This window comes from Lepidochelys kempii, chromosome 2 (assembly GCF_965140285.1).
Source record: "Lepidochelys kempii isolate rLepKem1 chromosome 2, rLepKem1.hap1, whole genome shotgun sequence".
Taxonomy (NCBI): domain Eukaryota; kingdom Metazoa; phylum Chordata; order Testudines; family Cheloniidae; genus Lepidochelys; species Lepidochelys kempii.
The window spans coordinates 194,213,661-194,232,691 of record NC_136381.1 but is presented as its reverse complement, the minus strand read 5'-3'; the positions used below and the strand labels follow the sequence as shown (position 1 = coordinate 194,232,691).

The window sequence follows — 19,031 nt, the reverse complement described above, 5'->3', positions numbered from 1 at the left end:
CTTGGATTCAAATACTACCCCTCTTGTGAGGCAACAGTTCCAGTTCTTGATGGGCACATGAGGTGTCATAGAATCATAGGACTGGAAGGGACTTTGAGAGATCTTCTAGTCCAGTCCCCTACTCTCATGGTAGGAGTAAGTATTATCTAGACCATCCATAATAGGTGTTTGTCTAACCTGCTCTTAAAAACCTACAGTGAAAGAGATTCCACAAATCTCTACGCAATTTATTCCAGTACTTAACTACCCTGACAGGAATTTTTCCCTAATGTTCAACCTAAACCTCCCTTGCTGAAATTTAAGCCCATTGATTCTTATCCTATCCTCAGAGGTTAACAAGAATTTTTTTTCTCCCTCCTCCTTGTAACAACTTTTTATGTACTTAAAAGCTGTTATCATGTCCCCCCTCAGTCTTCTCCTCTCCAGACTAAACAAGCCAATTTTTTCAGTCTTCTCTCATAGGTCATGTTTTCTAGACCTTTTGTTGTTCTCCTCTGGACTTTTCTCCATTTGTCCACATCTTTCCTGAAATGTGACACCCAGAACTGGACACTTGAGGCCATATCAGTGCAGAATAGAGTGGAAGAATTGCTTGTTTTGTCTTGCTTACAACACTGCTGGAAATACATCCAAGAATGATGTTTCCTTTTTTTGCAACAGTGTTACACTGTTGTCTCATTTGTAACTTGTGATCCACTATGACCCCCAGATCTTTCTGCAGTGTTCCTTCCAAGGAAGTAATTTCCAATCTTCTGTCTGTGCAATTGATTGTTCCTTCCTAAGTCGAGTACTTTGCATTTGTCTTTATTGAATTTCATCCTGTTTTCTTCAGACCAAACCATTTCTACAGTCTGTCTAGATCATTATGAATTTTAATCTTATCCTCCAAAGCACTTGTGACCCCTCCCAGCTTAGTATTGTCCTGAGACTTTATAAGTGTACTCTCTCGGCCATTATCTAAATCATTGATGAAGATATTGAACAGAACTGGACCCAAGATCAATCCCTGCGGGACCCCACCCTTCTATCTTGACTGTGAACCACTGATAACTACTCTCTGGGAATGGTTTTCCAACCAATTATGCACCTTACAGTCGCTCCATCTAGGTTGTATTTCCCTAGTTTGTTTATGAGAAGGTCATGCAAGACTATCAAAAGCCTTACTAAAGTCAAGATATACCACATCTACCGCTTCCCCCTCTATCCACAAGCCTTGTTATCCTGTCAAAGAAAGCTATTGGGTAGGTAGGTTTGACATAATTTATTCTTAACAAATCCATGCTGTTACTTATCACCTTATGATCTTCTAGGTGTTCGCAAAATGATTGCTTAATTTTTTTGCTCCATTATCTTTTCAGGCACTGAAGTTAAACTGGCTGGCCTGTAATTCCTCGGGTTGTCCTTATCCTCTTTTTATAGATTTGCACTATATTTGCCCTTTTTCAGTCCTTTGGAATTTCTCCCATGTTCCATAACTTTTTGAAGATAATCTCCAGTGGCTCAGATATCTCCTCTGTCAGCTTCTTGAATATTCTAGAATGTATTTCATTAGGCCCTGGCGACTTGAAGATATCTAAGTTGTTTAAATATTTTTTTAACTTGTTTCGTCCCTATTTTAGCCTCAGATCCGACCTCATTTTCACTAGTGTTCTTTATGTTAGACGTCCAATTACTACTAAACTTTTTGGTGAAAAGTGAAAAAGAAAGTCATTTAGCACTTCTGCCATTTTCACATTTTCTGTTATTGTTTTTCCCCTCTCTTTGAGTAATGGGCCTAACCTGTCCTTTGTCTTCCTCTTGCTTCTAATGTAGTTATAGAATGTTTTCTTGTTACCCTTTATGTGTCTAGCTAGTTTAATCTTGTTTTGTGCCTTGGCCTTTGTAATTTTAGTCCTACATGCTTACGTTTTTTGTTTATATTCATCCTTTGTAATTTGACCTATTTTCCACTTTTTCTGGAGTCTTTTGAGTTTCAGATAATTGAAGATCTCCTGGTTAAGCTAGGGTCGTCTCTTGCCATACTTCCTATCTTTCCTACACAGTGGGATAGTTTTGCTCTTGTGCCCCTAATAATATCTCCTTAAAAACCAGGCAACTCTCTTGAATTGTTTTTCCTTTCCTCTTTTCTCTTGAACTTGCTTCCAATGGGATCTTACCTACCAACTCCCTGAGTTTGCTAAAGTCTGTCTTCTTGAAATCCATTATCTTTATTGTGCTGTTTTCACTCCTACCATTCCTTAGAATTATGAACTCTACCATTTCATGATCACTTTCACCAAAGCTGCTTTCCACTTTCAAATTCTCAACCAGTTACTCCCTATTTGTCAAAATCAAATCTAGAACAGCCTTTCTCCTAGTAGTTTTCTCCTTCTTCTGAAATAAAAAAATTGTCTCCAATACATTCCAAGAACCTGTTGGATAATCTGTGCCCTGCTGTGTTGTTTTCCCAACTGATATCTGGGTAACTGAAGTCCCCTATCAGCACCAAGTCCTGTGCTTTGGATGAATTTGTTCGTTGTTTAAAAAAAGCCTCATCCACCTCTTCTTCCTGGTTAGGCGGTCTATAGTAGACCCCTACCATGACATCACCCTTGTTTTTTACCCCTTTTATCCTTACACAGAGACTTTCAACAAGCCTATCTCCTATTTCCATCTCAACTTCAGTCCAAGTGTATACATCTTTTTTCCCTGCTTGTCCTTCCTGAGCAAGCTGTATCCTTCTGTACCAATATTCCAATCATGTATAATCCCACCATGTCGCTGTGATGTCAACTATGTCATAGTTGTGTTTATTAACTAGTATTTCTAATTCTTCCTGCTTATTCCCCATACTTCTCACATTTGTATATGGAAATCTAAGATACTGATTTGATTTTCCCTCTGTTCTTTCTTGTCTCCCTTATCCCTGCTCATGGCTCATAATGGCTCATGTTCCTCCCGGATTCTGACCCTCTCCCAGGTTTCCATGTTTTTGACTTACCTGTGGGCTTTTGTCTCCTGTCCTCATCTAACCTAGTTTAAAGCCCTCCTCACTAGGTTAGCCCATCTGTGTCCAAATATGCTCTTCCCCTTCCTCGATAGATGGACCCCATTTCTGCTCAGTGTCCTTCTTCCCGGAACAGCATCCTGTGGTCAAGTGTCTCTTTTGTTTGGGGGAATATCCTCAGTAAATGAACTGTGTGGAAATCCTTTTAGAAAAGAACTTAAAAAGTCAGGGAAGCCAAGCTTAAAATGTCTTTTTTTTCACCATTCCATGCAGTCTGCCTCAGGCCTTGGTTCCTCTGATCTCCCTGGACAGCTGCCTGTGTTGTTGAGATGTGCTCCTGTCAGCTCAGTATCTGTTAGCTCCAGGACTCAATTGGTTAAGTGTTTGACTTCTAGGGATACTAGTAGGGCTGTCCCTGCTCAGTCTGATGATGGAAAGGAGCATTGCTCTTCCTCTAAGAATAGAGGCAGATCTCCTCAAAATGCCTCTGTAAACCAGAGGTAAAAATTGCCCCTTGTGATCTAAGGAGACTCCACGACCTGAGCTAGATACCAGAGGAGCTCCTAGGGAGCATGGTACTGCCCCCTGAGGGTACCTTTTCAATGTTCAGTACCAAAACTGCCAGCCACTGAATGTCTCTGGTATTGCATGTATTGGCACTGGTTGCGACCACTTCAATGGACCAGAGCATGTTTGTACCCACTCCGGCAGCTGCTTTGGGCTATAGTTAATTTCAGAGGTTCACAGCAACATCTGCCTCTGTACCGATGAGATGTATGATAAAGGACCTCCAGATTATGGAGGAACCTGGGTACCCGTTGCAACAAGTAGGGTTCCTCATTCTACTGTTCTTTGAGTGCTTGCTCATGTCCATTCCACATTAGGGGTGTGTGCTTGCCACATGTACCGGTGCTGGAAGCTTTTCCCTCAGCAGTATCCATAAGGGTGTGGCTCTGGCACCCTCTGGAGTGGCGCCCGCATGGCGTGGTATAAGGGGTGCCGCCGGCTTCCCCCGCCCTCAGTTCCTTCTTGCCACCAGTGACGGCGCACGGAACATTCGCTGCTCTTACTAGCATTGCTTAGGCTTCGTTCAGACAAACTAGAGTTCTTGTAAAGTTAGTGTACCTAGTTAGTAGTTGAGTTAGTTAGCCCTTAGCAGTAGTTAGAGTTTTGTTAGTCCTGTTGAAGACTTAGCCGGGTGATGGGGTATGCTCCAGTCCCCAGGCTTTAAGCCCTGCAATTGCTGCAAACGGCCCCTACCCAGGAGCGATCCGCATAGCACCTGTCTCAGGAGCCGTGGTGAAGGGTACATAAGTGATAAGTGTTGACTCTGCAAGTCCTTTAAACCTAGGACTAAGAAAGAGCATGAGATCAGACTCAAAGCGCTCCTGATGGAGTCCGCGCTCACTCCGGCCCCGGAGCAAAGGTCTGACTCGGCATCCAACACTGAGGCATTGGTGTGTACCTACTGTTGATGAGCCGGCACTGATCCATGGCCAAGAAGTCAAAGAAGGCCGGTAGGGGACGGTCTCCTACTCCCTGTAAGGGGAAGGACAGGGCTAGAGGCAAGCTAAGACTCGCGCCAGGTGACTCATCTTCCCCATAGGGAAGTCGGTCCTCAGCTCATGTCGAGCGATGCAGCCCATCCCATTCCTTGCCTGGAAGCCCGGACACAGAAGCAGGCCTTCATCAGATTCAGGTGCTGTTGACGCCTGGAGTACTACAGGCTGCACAGGAGATCCTGACGCTCCTGATGCCGCTCACACCAGCCCTGGCGGTGCCCAGATGTTGGGGTAAGCCCGCTTTGGGATCTTTCCATCTGCTTTCGCCCCAACGGTACCGCTCCCCATCATGGGAGATGTCCCGCCACCATTCACCCAAAGCCATCAGGCCTCGGAGTTAGTGAGGTAGACGTGTTGGTCACCAGACTTTGGTCACCAGCAGTGGGATTTGAGGCTGACCTCGCCAGTTACTTTGCGCAGACCCATGGAGGCATGCACTCCCCGGCATCAGCCCTTCACGTCATCAGAACGCTGTTACAGATCCTGGGAATGATCAGAGGACCAGAGCCGCGGGCCCTGCCGACGATCCCCGAGACGGGTGTCACCATATTTGGGGAGATCCCACCTGGCGCCCGGCCCACGATACCTCCAGGTCCCACTCCTTGTCCCGTTACTGATCTCAAAGTGTGAGGCATGGATTGCAGGTCTCCTGTTGCAGATCCTTCGAGCGCCACTGGTCACTGATGTCCCCGTGGAGGCGCAAATCTTGCTTGGAGTGGTCCTCCTCTAGAGGTGACCGCAATTACCGCCTGGCACTGAGTCGCCACTCCATTACATCGGAGTCACTGGGTAGCAATTGCTCCAGATATGGCTCCTGTACAGCACAAGATTCCACATTGTCAGGGCAGCCTCCCAGACCCTTGGTGCCGCCTGCTTTGTCGATACCGAAACCTGCTCCATGGCACCCCTGGAGGTTCACCCAGCCCTCCTAGCCTGCCTACTCGGTGTTGGGAGCCTCGGACAGGCTGGTGGCCTTGACGACCCAGCTCCCTCCGGTGCTTGAGGCACCAGGAGCTAAGACCCCACAAGTCCATGTGGACCAAGAGGAACAGCCTGTTGGACCACCAAAGGGGTGCTATGGAACCAACAGTAGCAGCTTCCTCCTTGTTGTCACTGGATGAGGCCATCATGGAGCCCCCTCACCTGGTTCTTCAGGATGACACTAAGGCGCAACAGGAGCTGTTGAAGAGGGTCACATCCAACCTTGGCCTGCAGGTGGAGGAGCAAGCGGAGTCCCTATTTGACGTCCTCTGTTCCACAGCCCCTGCTAGGGTGGCCCTTCCTCTTCACGAAGGGATATTGAAGATATCCAGTGCCTCGTGGCAAACCCCCTCCTCTCTGCCCCCCATTTCTAAATGGGCAGAGCATAAGTACTTTGTCCCAACTAAGCAGTATGAATACTTTTACTACCATTCTGCCCCAAATTCCCTGGTGGTCAAGGCAGTTAAGTACAGAGGAGGCCAGGGGCAACCAGGAGCTACCCCCAAAAATAAAGACTCTAGGAGACTGGACTTGTTCTGACGGAAAATTTATTCCTCGTCTAGCTTACAGTTGAGTGTGGCCAACCACGAGGCTCTCCTTAGCTGCTACGACTTTAATATGTGGCAGACCGTGGCCAAGTTCAAGAATGCCCTCCTGGAAGGTTCAAGTAAAGAATTCTGGGCGATCTTTGATGAGGGCATGGCTGCTGCCTGGGTGGCCCTTCAAATGGCATCTGATGTGGCAGACTCTGCCGCCCACACGATGGCATCTGCCATCTCCATGCAGCGAGCATCCTGTCTGCTCCTCTCTGGGTTGTCCTCCGAAGCTCAGCAGTCTATTTAGGACCTCCCCTTCAATGGCCAGGCCCTGTTTACGGAGCAGACGGACAACAAATTACATGGGCTGAAGGACTCCCGAACCACCCTAAAACCCTGGGGCCTACGTTCCGGGCCCGGCATGTAAGCAGTTCAAACCACAACTTCCTCAGGGGCAAGGGAGCCATCCCGGCAGGACCTGCCACGCAAAAAGCCCAAGGGCTATAGATGGTGCACGAGCCACCTGTCCCCACTCTCTGCCCAGTTGGGCTTAACCTGCTCCAAGCAAGGAGCTAAAAAGTCCTTTTGAGGGTAAGCCCAAGGGCGACCTACCAGTCTATTTCCTGGATCCAGTTTTTCCCAACCACCTTTCCTCCTGGCACGGTCGGCGATAACTTTGGACTGCTGGGTCCTCAGTACGGTGGCGCACGGCTACACCCTCCGATTTATTTCCACCCCACCCTCCCCGTCCCTATTCAGGGACCCTTCTCACAAGAATCTTCTCGAGCAGGAGGTTCAGGAGCTCTTACAGCTGGGGGCAATGAAGGAGGTCCTGCCTCCTTACAGGAACAAGGGTTTCTATTCCTGGATCCCAAAGGCCAAGGGTGGTTTTCGTCCCATCTTGGACCTGCAAAACCTCAACAGATACCTAAAAAAGCTAAAGTTTTGTATGGTCTTCCTGGCGTCCATTATCCCCTCCCTGGATCTGGGAGACTGGTATGCTGCCCTCAACCTGGAAGATGCATGCTTTCATGTAGCGATCTTCCCCAGGACACAGATGCTTTCTCCATTTTACAGTTGGTTCGGCCCACTGTCAGTTTGCGGTCCTTCTGTTTGGCCTGGCTACAGCACCAAGGGTGTTTACTAAGTGCATGGCAGTAGTCGTGGACTACCTCAGGCATGGGGATATCCGGATTTACCTGTACCTCAACGACTGGCAGGTCAAAGGCAACTCCAAGGCTCAGGTCCAATGTGACATCACTGTACTACAAGCCATGTGCTGCTCCTTGGGACTACTGGTCAACCACAAAAAGTCCACGTTAGTTCCCGTTCAAAGGATAGAATTCATCAAGGTCATGCTCAACTCGACCCAGGTGAGAGCGTTCCTGTCTTTAGACAGGTTTCAGGTCCTGATGGACCTCATCGCGGAAGTTTCCTCGTTTCCCCTGACAACAGCCAGGGTGCCTGCACCTGCTAGGCCATATGGCAGCTTGCACATATGTCATCCGCCATGCCAGGCTCCGCATGCAGCCCCTGCAGCAATGGCTGGCGTCGATCTATTCCCAATCTAGGGAATAGGTCTCTGCAGCCCATCGCTTCCCGCAGTACCCATTGGCTGGGAACGGCAAACCGCGGCCCCTGTGTGGGGCAGTGCCTGTGGACGGTCAATGTCAGCAAAATGTCTCGTGGTCCGCAATCAGATTACCCTGATAGGCCGCAGGTTGCCCACCACTGCCCTAGCAGATCACTTCAGCAGGGACTTCTCCTCTCACCACGAGTGGTTGCTCCACCCAGAGGTGGCTTGCATGATCTTCCAGAGGTGGGGAACTCCGCAAGCTGATCTGTTTGCCACCAGGCAAAACAGAAAGTGCCATCAGTTTTCCTCCCGGCAGAGCCTGAGCAAGGGTTCCTTCTCCAATGCCTTCCTCCTGTCGTGGGCCGAGGGTCTGATGTACACATTCTCTCTGATCCCTCTGGTCAGCCGGGTCCTAGTAAAGATCAAGAGGGACAAAGGCACAAGTTATCGTGATCACCCGTCCGTGGCTTCTCCAGCACTGGTTCGGCATGCTCATGAATATGGCAGTGGCCCTTCCCTGGCCCCTTCCCTACTGTCTGGACCTGCTGTCACAGGATCACGGTCGGCTCCTATATCCCAACCTCAAGTCTCTACACCTCTCGGCGGGGATGCTCTATGGTTGAACCCGGAGAAGCGTACGTGGTCGGAGGAGGTCCAGCAGGTCCTCCTGGGAAGTAGGAAGCCATCCACGAGACTAACTTACCTGGCCGAGTGGACGAGGTTTTCCTGCTGGGCGTCGGAGCGCAGCATTTCTCCCTCGCGTTCTTCAGTGCAGTCCATCTTGGGCTACTTACTGCAGCCAGAAACTCAGAAACCAGGGTCTGGCACATTCTTCCATCAGAGTGCACCTTGCGGCCATCTCTGCGTTCCACCAGGCCAATCCAAGGTCAGACAGTCTTTTCTCATGACATGACTGTCAGGTTTCTGAGGAGCCTTGAGAGGCTTTACCCGCAGGTACGGGCCCCTGACCCGCAGTGGGACCTTAACCTGGTCCTTTCCAGGTTCATCAGCCTGCCTTTTGAGCCTCTGGGCTCCCGCTCCCTTTCTTTCTTGTCCTGGAAGTTTGCTTTCCTGGTGGTGGTGATGTCAGCGAGACGAGTCTCAGAGATTAAGGCCTTGATCTTGGAACTGCCTTACACAGTGTTTTATAAGGACAAGGTCCAGCTGCAGCCCCACCCAGCCTTGCTGCCGAAGGTGGTATCTTCCTTCCTCATGAGCCAGGACGTATTCCTGCCACTTTTCTGTCTCAAGTCACACAAGACTGCTGAGGAGAGGTGTCTGCACGTGCTGGATGTCCGGAGGGCCTTGGCTTTTTACTTTGGAGCATACCAAGCCTTTCCATAAATCGACCCAGCTCCTCATCGCTACGGCGGATAGGATGAAGGGCCTTCCAGTTTCTTCGCAGAGGATTTCCAACTTGATCACTTCTCGCATTAAGACCTGTTACAAGCTAGCAAAGGTCCCGCTGCCACCAATCGTTAGGGCCCATTCGACTAGAGTGCAGGTGTCTTCAGCGGCCTTCCTGGCGCACATCCAGGTCCAGGACATTTGTAGAGCTGCAATGTGGTCCTCGGTCTACATGTTCATGTCTCATTATGCCATCACTCAGCAGGCCAGAGACAACACTGGGTTCGGCAAAGCAGTATTACAATCTGTGCAGCCGTGAACTCTTACCCACCTCCACGGGAACTGCTGGGAGCCACCTAATGTGGAGTGGACCAGAGCAAGCACTTGAAGAAAAGACAGTTACTGTTCCGTAAGTGGTGTTCTTTGAGATGAGTTGCTCGTGTCCATTCCACGATCCACCCTCCTTCCCCATTGTTGGAGTTTCTGGCAAGAAGGAACTGAGGGCGGGGGGAGCCAGCGACACCCCTTATACCATGCCATGTGGGTGCCACTCCCTGAGGGCACCCAGAGCCGCTCCCGTATGGATACTGCTGAGGGAAAAACTTCCGGCACCGGTGCATGTGGTGAGCGCACGCATCTAATGTGGAATGGACATGAGCAGCACATCTCAAAGAACACCAGTTACAGAACAGGTAACAGTCTTTTATATTGCCCCACTGCCTAGCAGTACCCTATATTGTCTCTGGTACTGAGTGCATCTGCAGTGCCTCTTCCAGAATTGAAATTATTTTATTCCTCTTCTGACTCCCACTAAACTGGGGAGGGATCTACCACCTACTCCTCTTGGGCCCCTTTTTCCTAGTTCTGTGGGTCAGACAGAGAGAACTGTGGTTTCCCACAGATGTAAGCACCATAGGAGATATGAGGGTAGCCATATGTCTTGGTTCCCTTATCTTTGGGCACTATTCTGTTTTCTTATAATGTTCCTACATGGTCATGTTGGAGATCCTGAGGTCCTTATTGGGATCATACCTCACATGCACCTTCTCAAAAGAGAGCTACATAGGAGGTATGTCTGCATGACAGCTGGGAGGTGTAATTCCCAGCTTGGTGGACATACATATGCTAGCTGTGCTTGAGCTAAGCTACTAAGAGTAGGAATGTGGCGGTGGCGACTTGAGGTAGCCACCTGATTACATACCTTGTATCTTGGATGAGATTGTACTCAGGCGGCTAGCTTGAGCCACCGGCTGTGTCACCACAGCCACACTACTATTTTTAGCGCATTAGGTCAAGCAGAGCTCGCACTTATATGTCTACTTGAGCTGAGAGTTACACCTCCCAGCTTCAATGTAGATTTAGACAGAGACAGAGAACAATGCAGCCTCAGTCATGTCCTCAAGATGTACTCAGCATATGGAGGCACCATCTGAGGAAGAACATAATTCAGGAATCAGTGCACATCTCCTCATTTCCAGATGAACCTGTAATCTATTCTGCACTGTCTTATCTAGATGATTATAAAAACTTCCAGGATTCAATGAGGAGAATGGCTGAATTGCTCCAGATTCTGCTTGAGGAGGTATAGAGGCCCCTCATAAGCTGCTGAATATTTTGCGCAGGTGCTTGCTGCGAAGAGTTGCTCTTCCAATTAATAAAGTTCTATTGGAACCTGCCAAGAATATCTGGCAGACACCAGCCACTGTCGCCAGAACATCAGAGAAGGTGGCAAATGAGATATTATGTATCCTCTTGGAGAGTGGAATATCTTTATTCTCATCTGGTTCTGGGCTCTCTATTTGTGGCTGCTGCAAATAAGAAAAACAGCACCTATCTAAAATGACCCCAGCTGAAAAGGAATGAATTGTTTCAATCTGTTTGGTCATAAGAATTATTGTCTGTGAGATTGTACTTTGAAATTCCAAACTGTCAAGTCATGCTTGCTTTGTGATTTCCTTAATTATAATTAAGTTTTCAGCCTTTATTAAAAAAATTTACCACAGGCGCATAGAGAGCAGTTCAGGTCCCTAATTACTGAAGTGCAGTTGGTGGCAAGAACATCCCTGCAGGTGGCGCTGGGTGCTGCATATATCCCCTTATGATGGCAACATCAGTGGTAATGAGGTGCTCTACTTGGCTCTAAAGTTCTGGGATCTCGAAAGAAGTACACTCTACCGTGGAGGATCTTCTGTTTGAGGGATGGAATTAATCTGGTGCAGAAAATGTTGCCCTTCATTCCTTGAAGGATTCCCATATCACGTGGTCTCTGGGAGTGTACATGCCAGCAAACAAAGAAAACACAGAACCCACACTTAGTCAAGGTAGAGAAGTACTTCATGCACTTTCAACTTTGAAAGGCCTGCAGAACTGCCTAGAAATTAATAACTCCAAAAGAGAAAGTCCTTCTTAGCACCTATCGTGGCCTCTCAGTCAGCATCTTCTAGCAAACAGTCCTTTTGATGGGATCATCAAGAGGTGGATACTGACTGTTTACTTGGTGAGAAGGTACAGAATTCCATCCAAATTATTCTTCAGTTATTCATGTTGCTTGGCCTAAAGGTCAACTGAGAAAAGTCTGTTTTGTTATCAATCCGGTGGATAGATTTATAGGGGTCATTCTAAACTTCAGGATGACTAGAACATAGTTTCTTTAGGACAGGTTTGAGACTGCTCATCTCCCAGCTTCAGACAAAACCTTGAACAACAATATGAACTGGTCCCATCTGCTGGGTCATATGGCATCCTGAACTTTTGTTATGCCAGAAGGCACTTATGCTGCATGCAAGGCTGGCTGAAATCTCTACATTCTAGCAAGGATAACTTAGATATGCCTCTGATGGTTTCAGAGGATGTTGTTCCCTCCTGCCTGAGTTGGTGGAAAGACCATCACCAAGGCATCCAGGGGAGCAACTTTCTCTCCACCCCTTCCAACCAAGATGATAGTGATGAATGCTTTACTATTGGCTATGATCACCTACAGGTACAGGGCAAATGGACTCCTAAGGGGAGACACTTGCACACAATGTTCTGTAACTCAGAGCAGTTCGCAAAGTCTTACCTCTAGTACAAGAACACTCCATTCACCTAATGAAAGACCAGACAACTGCCATGTTTTACATAAGCAGACTGGGGGAAGGGAAGGTTGGTCATCTCCTTTGTGCAGGGACATGGTTTAGTTATGGAATTGGTGCAACCAACATCTGATAATGCTCAGAGCAGTTCACCTTCCAGGTCTGCATATCACTCTGCAGACAGTCTGAGTAGGCACTTTTCATCAGAACATGATGTCAGTGATTCAGTTGATCTTCAGGAAATGGGGTCATCCATCAGTAGACTTTTATTTGTGATGTATGTGAACAAGAAATGTCACACTTTCTGTTCCAGAGTAGGACAGAATCCAGGATCCCTATTGGATATGTTCCTCATTCCTTGGTCTTGTGCACTGTTTTATGCTTATTCACTGATTCTTTTGCTCCTGAGTATACCCGGAGAGATCAGAAAAAATGCAGCCAGAGTTGTTCTGATGTCTCTCACCTGGCCGAGGCAATTCTGGTATTTGGATCTGATGTGCTTGTTGAGCTGTCCTCCGATACTTCTTCCACTATCCTCAGACCTGCGTCCCAGAATGAAGAAGTCACTGAACAGGTTGATTTCTGAATGGATGTCAGAGATAGAGAGGTTATGTTCAGTTGCTAAACAGAGCATTCTAAATAGCAGCAGAAAAACTTCACCAGAAAAAAATCTGCTAAGTGGAGAACATTTTTGACTTGGTATGAATACCATGAACTTCAGTCTCTTGAGATGCCAATCCTAGCACTTTTGTCTATTTGCATTAAAGAATTTTGAGAGTTTCAATTAGTTCTGCCAGGGTGCACTTCACAGTTATTAGCATTTATCACCAACCTTTATGAGGTATAACATCTTTTCTTATCCCACTATGTCCAGATTCCTTAGTGGTTAGTTGAAAATGTTTCTGTCTTTAAGGGAACCAACCCTCACTTCTTTTGGCAGGTCTCATGGATCCCCCATTTGAGCCCATGGCATCATGTTCTTTCTTTCTTATCTCTCTGAAAACCTCCTTTCTTGTGGGAATCACATCAGCTAGGAGGGTGGGAATCATGGGGCTCTTATGGAGACATTCTGTCTACTGTTTTCCATTTTGACAAGGTATTTCTTTAGCCACCCCCACAAATTTCTATCAAAAGTAGTGTCAGATTTCTATTTAAATGATGTCCTACATTTTACCTACATTGTTTTCTCCTCAAGCCCTATTTTAATGATCTAAGCTATGTACCCTTGATGTGCATAGGACTGTAGCCTTTTACTATTAGCAAATGAAACCTTTTTGCTATTGCTTAGGTTATTCTTGTCCTTTGCCGGGAGGTTGAAAGACTACCCCATTTGTACTCAAACATTACCTAAGTGGGTTTCAGGGCATATTAGATTCTGTTATGAGCTAGTCAAATTAGATCCACCAAACAATACTAAAGCTCATTCCACTAGGGCGCAGGCAACCTCAGCTGTTTTTTTCTGAGAATCATGCCCATAATTGACATCTATAAAGTTGCCACCTGGCGATATACTTTTTCAGTAGACATTATGCTTTAATAGAAGCATCCAGAGCAGAGACTTCCTTTGTCAGAGCTGTTTTACAGTACAGAAGAAATGTTGAGCATCCACCACCTTATTTAGGTCACTGCTTGGGAGTCTCCAAGAGTGGAATATATACGTATGTATGGACAAACAGTTGAAGAAAAAGTTTAGGAAATTAATATATGCTTTTTTGTTTTACTATACAATTGGTAAAAGTCTACTTCAGAAAAATCTCTTAAATACTTATACATGCACTGTATGCTTATTTCACTGAACAAGAAAAGTTACCTATACAGCAGCCAAAGTTCTGGGAAAGTTGAGATGTTGTCATGTATATATATGTGTGTGTGTGTGTGTGTGTGTGAGATATATATATATATATATATATATATATAATCACACACACACACACACACAGACACACACACACACACACACCACTCCTGGTGCATGAGCACCCTACGCACTCAAGATCAGTCATTTGTACAGCTGCATCTGCTGAGTCTGCGCATGCACTCCAAGTGCCCTCATGCTCCTGTTCCAAGAGTATAAATGGTGGCACAGAGCCAACCACAACTCAGTTATTTTTCCACCACAGAATCCAGCTGTACAATAGGACTCTGAAGCAGAGGGGAAGAAGGGTGGGTTGTGGAACACATATATATGGACTACATCTCAAATGACACCATCAATAAAAAAAATTCTTAAGTAACTTTTTCTTCAAGTGTTTGTCTATACATATGTATATATTCCACTCTTGGTGACTCCCAAGTAGTGCCTAAATAAGGTGGTGGGTTCTCAACAGAATCTTACACAGGGCTATTTGGTCCAGACCAAGATTCCACTTGTCTATCAGGAGATTCTCTAGTGGGCTGCCTCCCAGAATGCTGCTGATTTGTTAGAAATGTCAGATGCCAAGAAATGTTTAGTGTCCTGCTCTAGAGCCTTCAAGGGATTGGAAGTTACGGAAATCTTTAAAGGAGTCAAAATATTATAGCAGCAGTGCTAGAGAAGGAAAAGAATTCTAGTAGATTACTATGGTTTGGTGGAAGGGTTGCACCGAGAACAGAGAAAACTGAATGATTTTTTGAGAGGGCTTACACTGAATTAAGGGTGATTTAGAGAGCCTGAGAAGAGGGGTATTGTAGAGGATGAAGTTTGTGTTTAGGTGATTATTTTAATAAATGGACCTGATGTTCTGTAATCAATACTGCTATTAAGTAAAATGTTTTGTATTTTGTTTTTCTGACCCTTCTCTTCATGCTCCAGAATTAAGTAATGTATACACTATATTTATGCAGATTTAATTAAACACATGCAAGACTGCATGTTCTGGGCATCAGGGACCCTTGCAATCAGTTAAAAGTACAAAAATAAATACAGAACCAAAATAGCAACACATTTGCCCCACATACATAGTCACTAGGCATCAAAAATATTACAAACCAAATAAAATCTCCCCATTCCTCAAAGGAGCTCTTTCCTTAGCCATCTGAGCCCTCACAAAATGCCTGCCCAAAAGAATAAAAATATTAGAGTTGTGACCTTTCTGTAGAGAATATCCATTTTATTGCCCTTACTAAAAACCACAATTGAGCCTGCATAATTAAAAAAACAAAAATGATAGCTTCAGATTTAGAAAAAACCTTCAGATGATCCATGCATAGCCACTCTTTAATTTTAAAGTGAATGTCTACTCTGAAAAGTGAGTATGTACAAATACATCACCTTATTCAATTATTGCTTAGGCTGGGACAATGAGCATAAAGGGAAGGGGCTTGTAAAGTGGTTAAAAAAAACAAAGCAAAAAGTATCCAGAGAGTTTAGGCCTATTGTAATTCTGAAGCCTGAATCTTTAAAGGTCCTAATTCTGTAGTGACTGTGTATATACAGAACTTCATGCATCATAAGAAGTGACATTTGAGATCTAACAGTCAAATCCAAAGCCCTGTGGAAGTCGACGAGGGTCTTTTCATTGACTTCTATGGGCATCAGATTAGTTCCCAGTCATTAGAATCCATTTCTCCTTCACATTGCATTTCAGTTAGTTTTGTATTTGATTTCAATGGGAGCAGGATCAGAGCCTCAATCATGCTTAACACTTAGTGCAATTTTCCTCCTATTTTTCTATTATAAAATAGTTCTCATAAAAGAGAGAGAGATTCAGAAGTATTTTTGTAATAGGAAAAAATACTAATATGCTTGTTATGCATCAGGATACTTAAAGATGGGCTAAACACTGAGGTGGGTATGGCACAGCCCAAACTTTTCACCACAGGCTCTTGCTTAAATATTTCTCTAACTAGAGGAAAAATGCTTGTTTGTCTTTATTACACAGTTGTGTCTAATATGTGTTCTTTGCTTTGTATTGTATCTCAATTGATTGTTTTTAATATTTTAGAGAATCATAGACTGGAATCATCACATCAGAATCATCTAATTCTGAAGGTCTTAGTGGTAGGTATGTTTAGTGTAATATTTTATTTGAGGAGGCAATATATAATGTGTTAGATGCTTGTTTCCACAATGGTCAGCTTTCAATTTTCCCATACTGAATTTCTTCCTTTCAAGATTCTAGATGTGTGGATTTTTCTTTTTTCTTTAAATGATCCTTGCTGCACCTGGAAACTATTGCTTTCATTCTTTAAAAGATAAGTTCAGATTTATGTATCAAGAAGCTCTTGTTTTCACTGATTCATTCATCCAAGAATATTACCAAATGCTTGATGTAGACGCTGATTGTGTAAACACTTTTCAAATACATTAATGTACTTGCACAAGCAGTCATAGGAGTGTAGTTATTCACGAGCATAAGGACACATCTACACTGGCAAAGTTACAGCGCTGCTGAGAGAGCGCTGAAGGGAAACTGCTGTTGTGTGTTCTCACTGTTAGCTGCCTGCACAATAGCGTGTTCACACTTGCGGTGGTATTCGGAGTGGTGCACTCTGAGCAGCCATCCTGCAGAGCACCTCTTTCTCTTCTGCCGCTGAGACTTGTGGGAAGGCGGAGGGAGTTGTGGGGCATCCTGGGTCCTGTCCCAATGACCCATGATACATTGCTTCGCATCCCAGAAATCCCTGTGCTTCCGTCTGCATTTGGCACCGTCTTTCAACAGTTTGTGTACTACGTGCACGGCCTCTTCGGGTTGCAGGAATAGATCCTGAACTGTTGACCAGTATGCTACTCTCTCTGAGTAACACTTCATGAGTGGCAGTGGAGTTATTCCTTAAACTACAAAGGCAAGAGGAGTGCGACATTGATCTCGCCATGCGTAGTAGCTGCGACACAAAATTGCTTGTTGCATTCACAGAAGTGCTGACCACAGTGGAACGCTGTTTTTGGGCTCGGGAAACAAGCACTGAGTGGTGGGATCACATCGTCATGCACATCTGGGATGACGAGCAGTGTCTGCAGGACTTTCGGATGAGGAAAGCCACATTCATGGGACTGTGTGATGAGTTCACCCAAGCCCTGCAGCGCAAGGACATGAGAATGAGAGCTGCCCTGTCATTGGAGAAGCGTGTGGCGATTGCTCTGTGGAAGCTGGCTACTCCAGAGTGCCACTGATCAGTCGCTAATGAGTTTGGAGTGGGAAAGTCAACCATTGGACTTGTTTTGATGGAAGTGTGCAGGGCCATTAATCACATCCTGCTCCGAAAGACCGTGACTCTGGGCAATGTGCGTGACATTGTGGATGGCTTTGCACAAATGGCTTTGCTTCCCTAACTGTGGAGGGGCGATAGATGGCATGCATATTCCAATTCTGGCACCAGACCACTTAGCCACCGAGTACATTAATCGCAAGGGGTATTTCTCAATGGTTCTCCAGGTGCTTGTGGTTCACTGTGGGCATTTCATAGACATTAACGCGGGCTGGTCTGGAAACGTGCATGATGCACGCATCTTTCGGAACACTGGCCTGTTCAGGAAGCTGCAAGCAGGGGCTTTGTTCCCGGACCAGAAAATCACCGTAGGGGAAGTCGAAATGCCCATTGTGATCCTGGGAGACCCTGCCTACCCCTTAATGCCGTGGCTTATGAAGCCATACACGGGGCAACTTGACAGCAGCAAGGAACAGTTCAACAACAGGCTGAGCAAATGGAGAATGACTGTCGAGTGTGGTTTCGGCCGTTTAAAAGCCCGCTGGCGCTACCTCTATGGGAAGCTGATGACAGGATTCCTATGCTTATAGCTGCGTGCTGTATGCTCCATAATATTTGTGAAAGGAAGGGTGAAAGCTTCATTCAGGGCTGCACTGCAGAGGCTCAGTGCCTGGAGGCTGAGTTTGAACAGCCAGAGATCAGGGCTATTAGAGGTGCACAGCACAGTGCCATAAGGATTAGGCATGCCTTGAAGCAGCAATTTTAAGCCAAAAGCCTCTAATATTTGTTGCTATGCTTGGGATTGCAGCGCTTGCAATGCTAGGAGGTGATTGGTGCACATGATGCAATAAGGGGGTTTAACATAATTGTATGTTGCTTTGCAGTGCTCTTTTTGCTTTCAATTGATAAAATAAAGATTGCTTTCAAACCAACACAATTCTTTTATTCAAAGACAACATCTGGAGGAGATAGTCAAACAAAAAAAAACATCAGCGGGGTGGAAGGAGGGAATGTGCGAGGGGGAGGTCCCAGGAGGAGGAGGGGTCCTGGGACAGCTCAAGATTTGTGTATGTCCAGGGATCATATCCAACCTTCTCATTTGGATGCAGCGGGTACTGTACTTTAGTAGGGCCAAACTGCAGAGAGATGGTGTTAAGTGCAGTGGGTAGTGGGAGTCTGCAGTGCTGGACTGTGAGGTGGGAGGAGTGGAATGCTGCAGGTGTAGACTGGAGCCAGGAGTTTGATAAAAGTGTGTTGGTGGTGTCTGGCGGGCGCACGGGAAAGAGTTTTGTGACAGCGGCTGCAGGGGAGGGCAGGCGCGGAGCTCCTCCGTTTGAAGAGCTAGTATCGCCTGAAGCGTGTCTGTTTAGTGCTCCATAACCTTTAAGAGTTGCTCCGTGGCTTCATTCTGGCTTGCCGTGTTCTCCTTTCGGTCCCTCTTCTCGCTGTCCTGCTACTCCTTCAATTCCTGTTTCTTGGTGGCGGAGTGCATCATAATATCACGCAGAAAGTCCTCCTTAGTTCTTCTTGGCTGCTTTCTAATTCTGCGCAGCTATTCAGCTGCCGATAACAAAGAGGGAGGCTGGGCTCCCAAGGTCATCTCTGTGAAGTTTAAACACAATATTTTACAGAAGCAGTATTGTTTGCAACACAGACAACACTGATTCAGTGATTTACCCTGCCCTTGCAGCTACTTACCATTTTGGGGGTCTTGTGGCTCATGTGTGCTTGCCTAGGATCAGCCAGTACTCTCACACCTCTCACTAACTGGCTGACCATAGGCAAGCACACATGAGCCACAAGACCCCCAAAATGGTGAGTAGCTGCAGGGGCAGTATAAATCAC

General features: G+C 46.1%; 1 protein-coding gene across 6 annotated transcripts in view; it reads left to right on the top strand.

Annotated features, from left to right (window-relative positions):
* The window catches only part of ANO10 (anoctamin 10), a 257,628-nt gene that overhangs the window by 26,648 nt on the left and 211,949 nt on the right, over positions 1-19,031 (top strand). For all 6 annotated transcript variants that reach the window (XM_073333329.1, XM_073333328.1, XM_073333325.1 and 3 more), the window contains one exon: positions 15,983-16,038. In XM_073333329.1, coding sequence (XP_073189430.1) covers positions 15,983-16,038 — 56 coding nt within the window. The remainder of the gene's footprint in view (positions 1-15,982; positions 16,039-19,031) is intronic.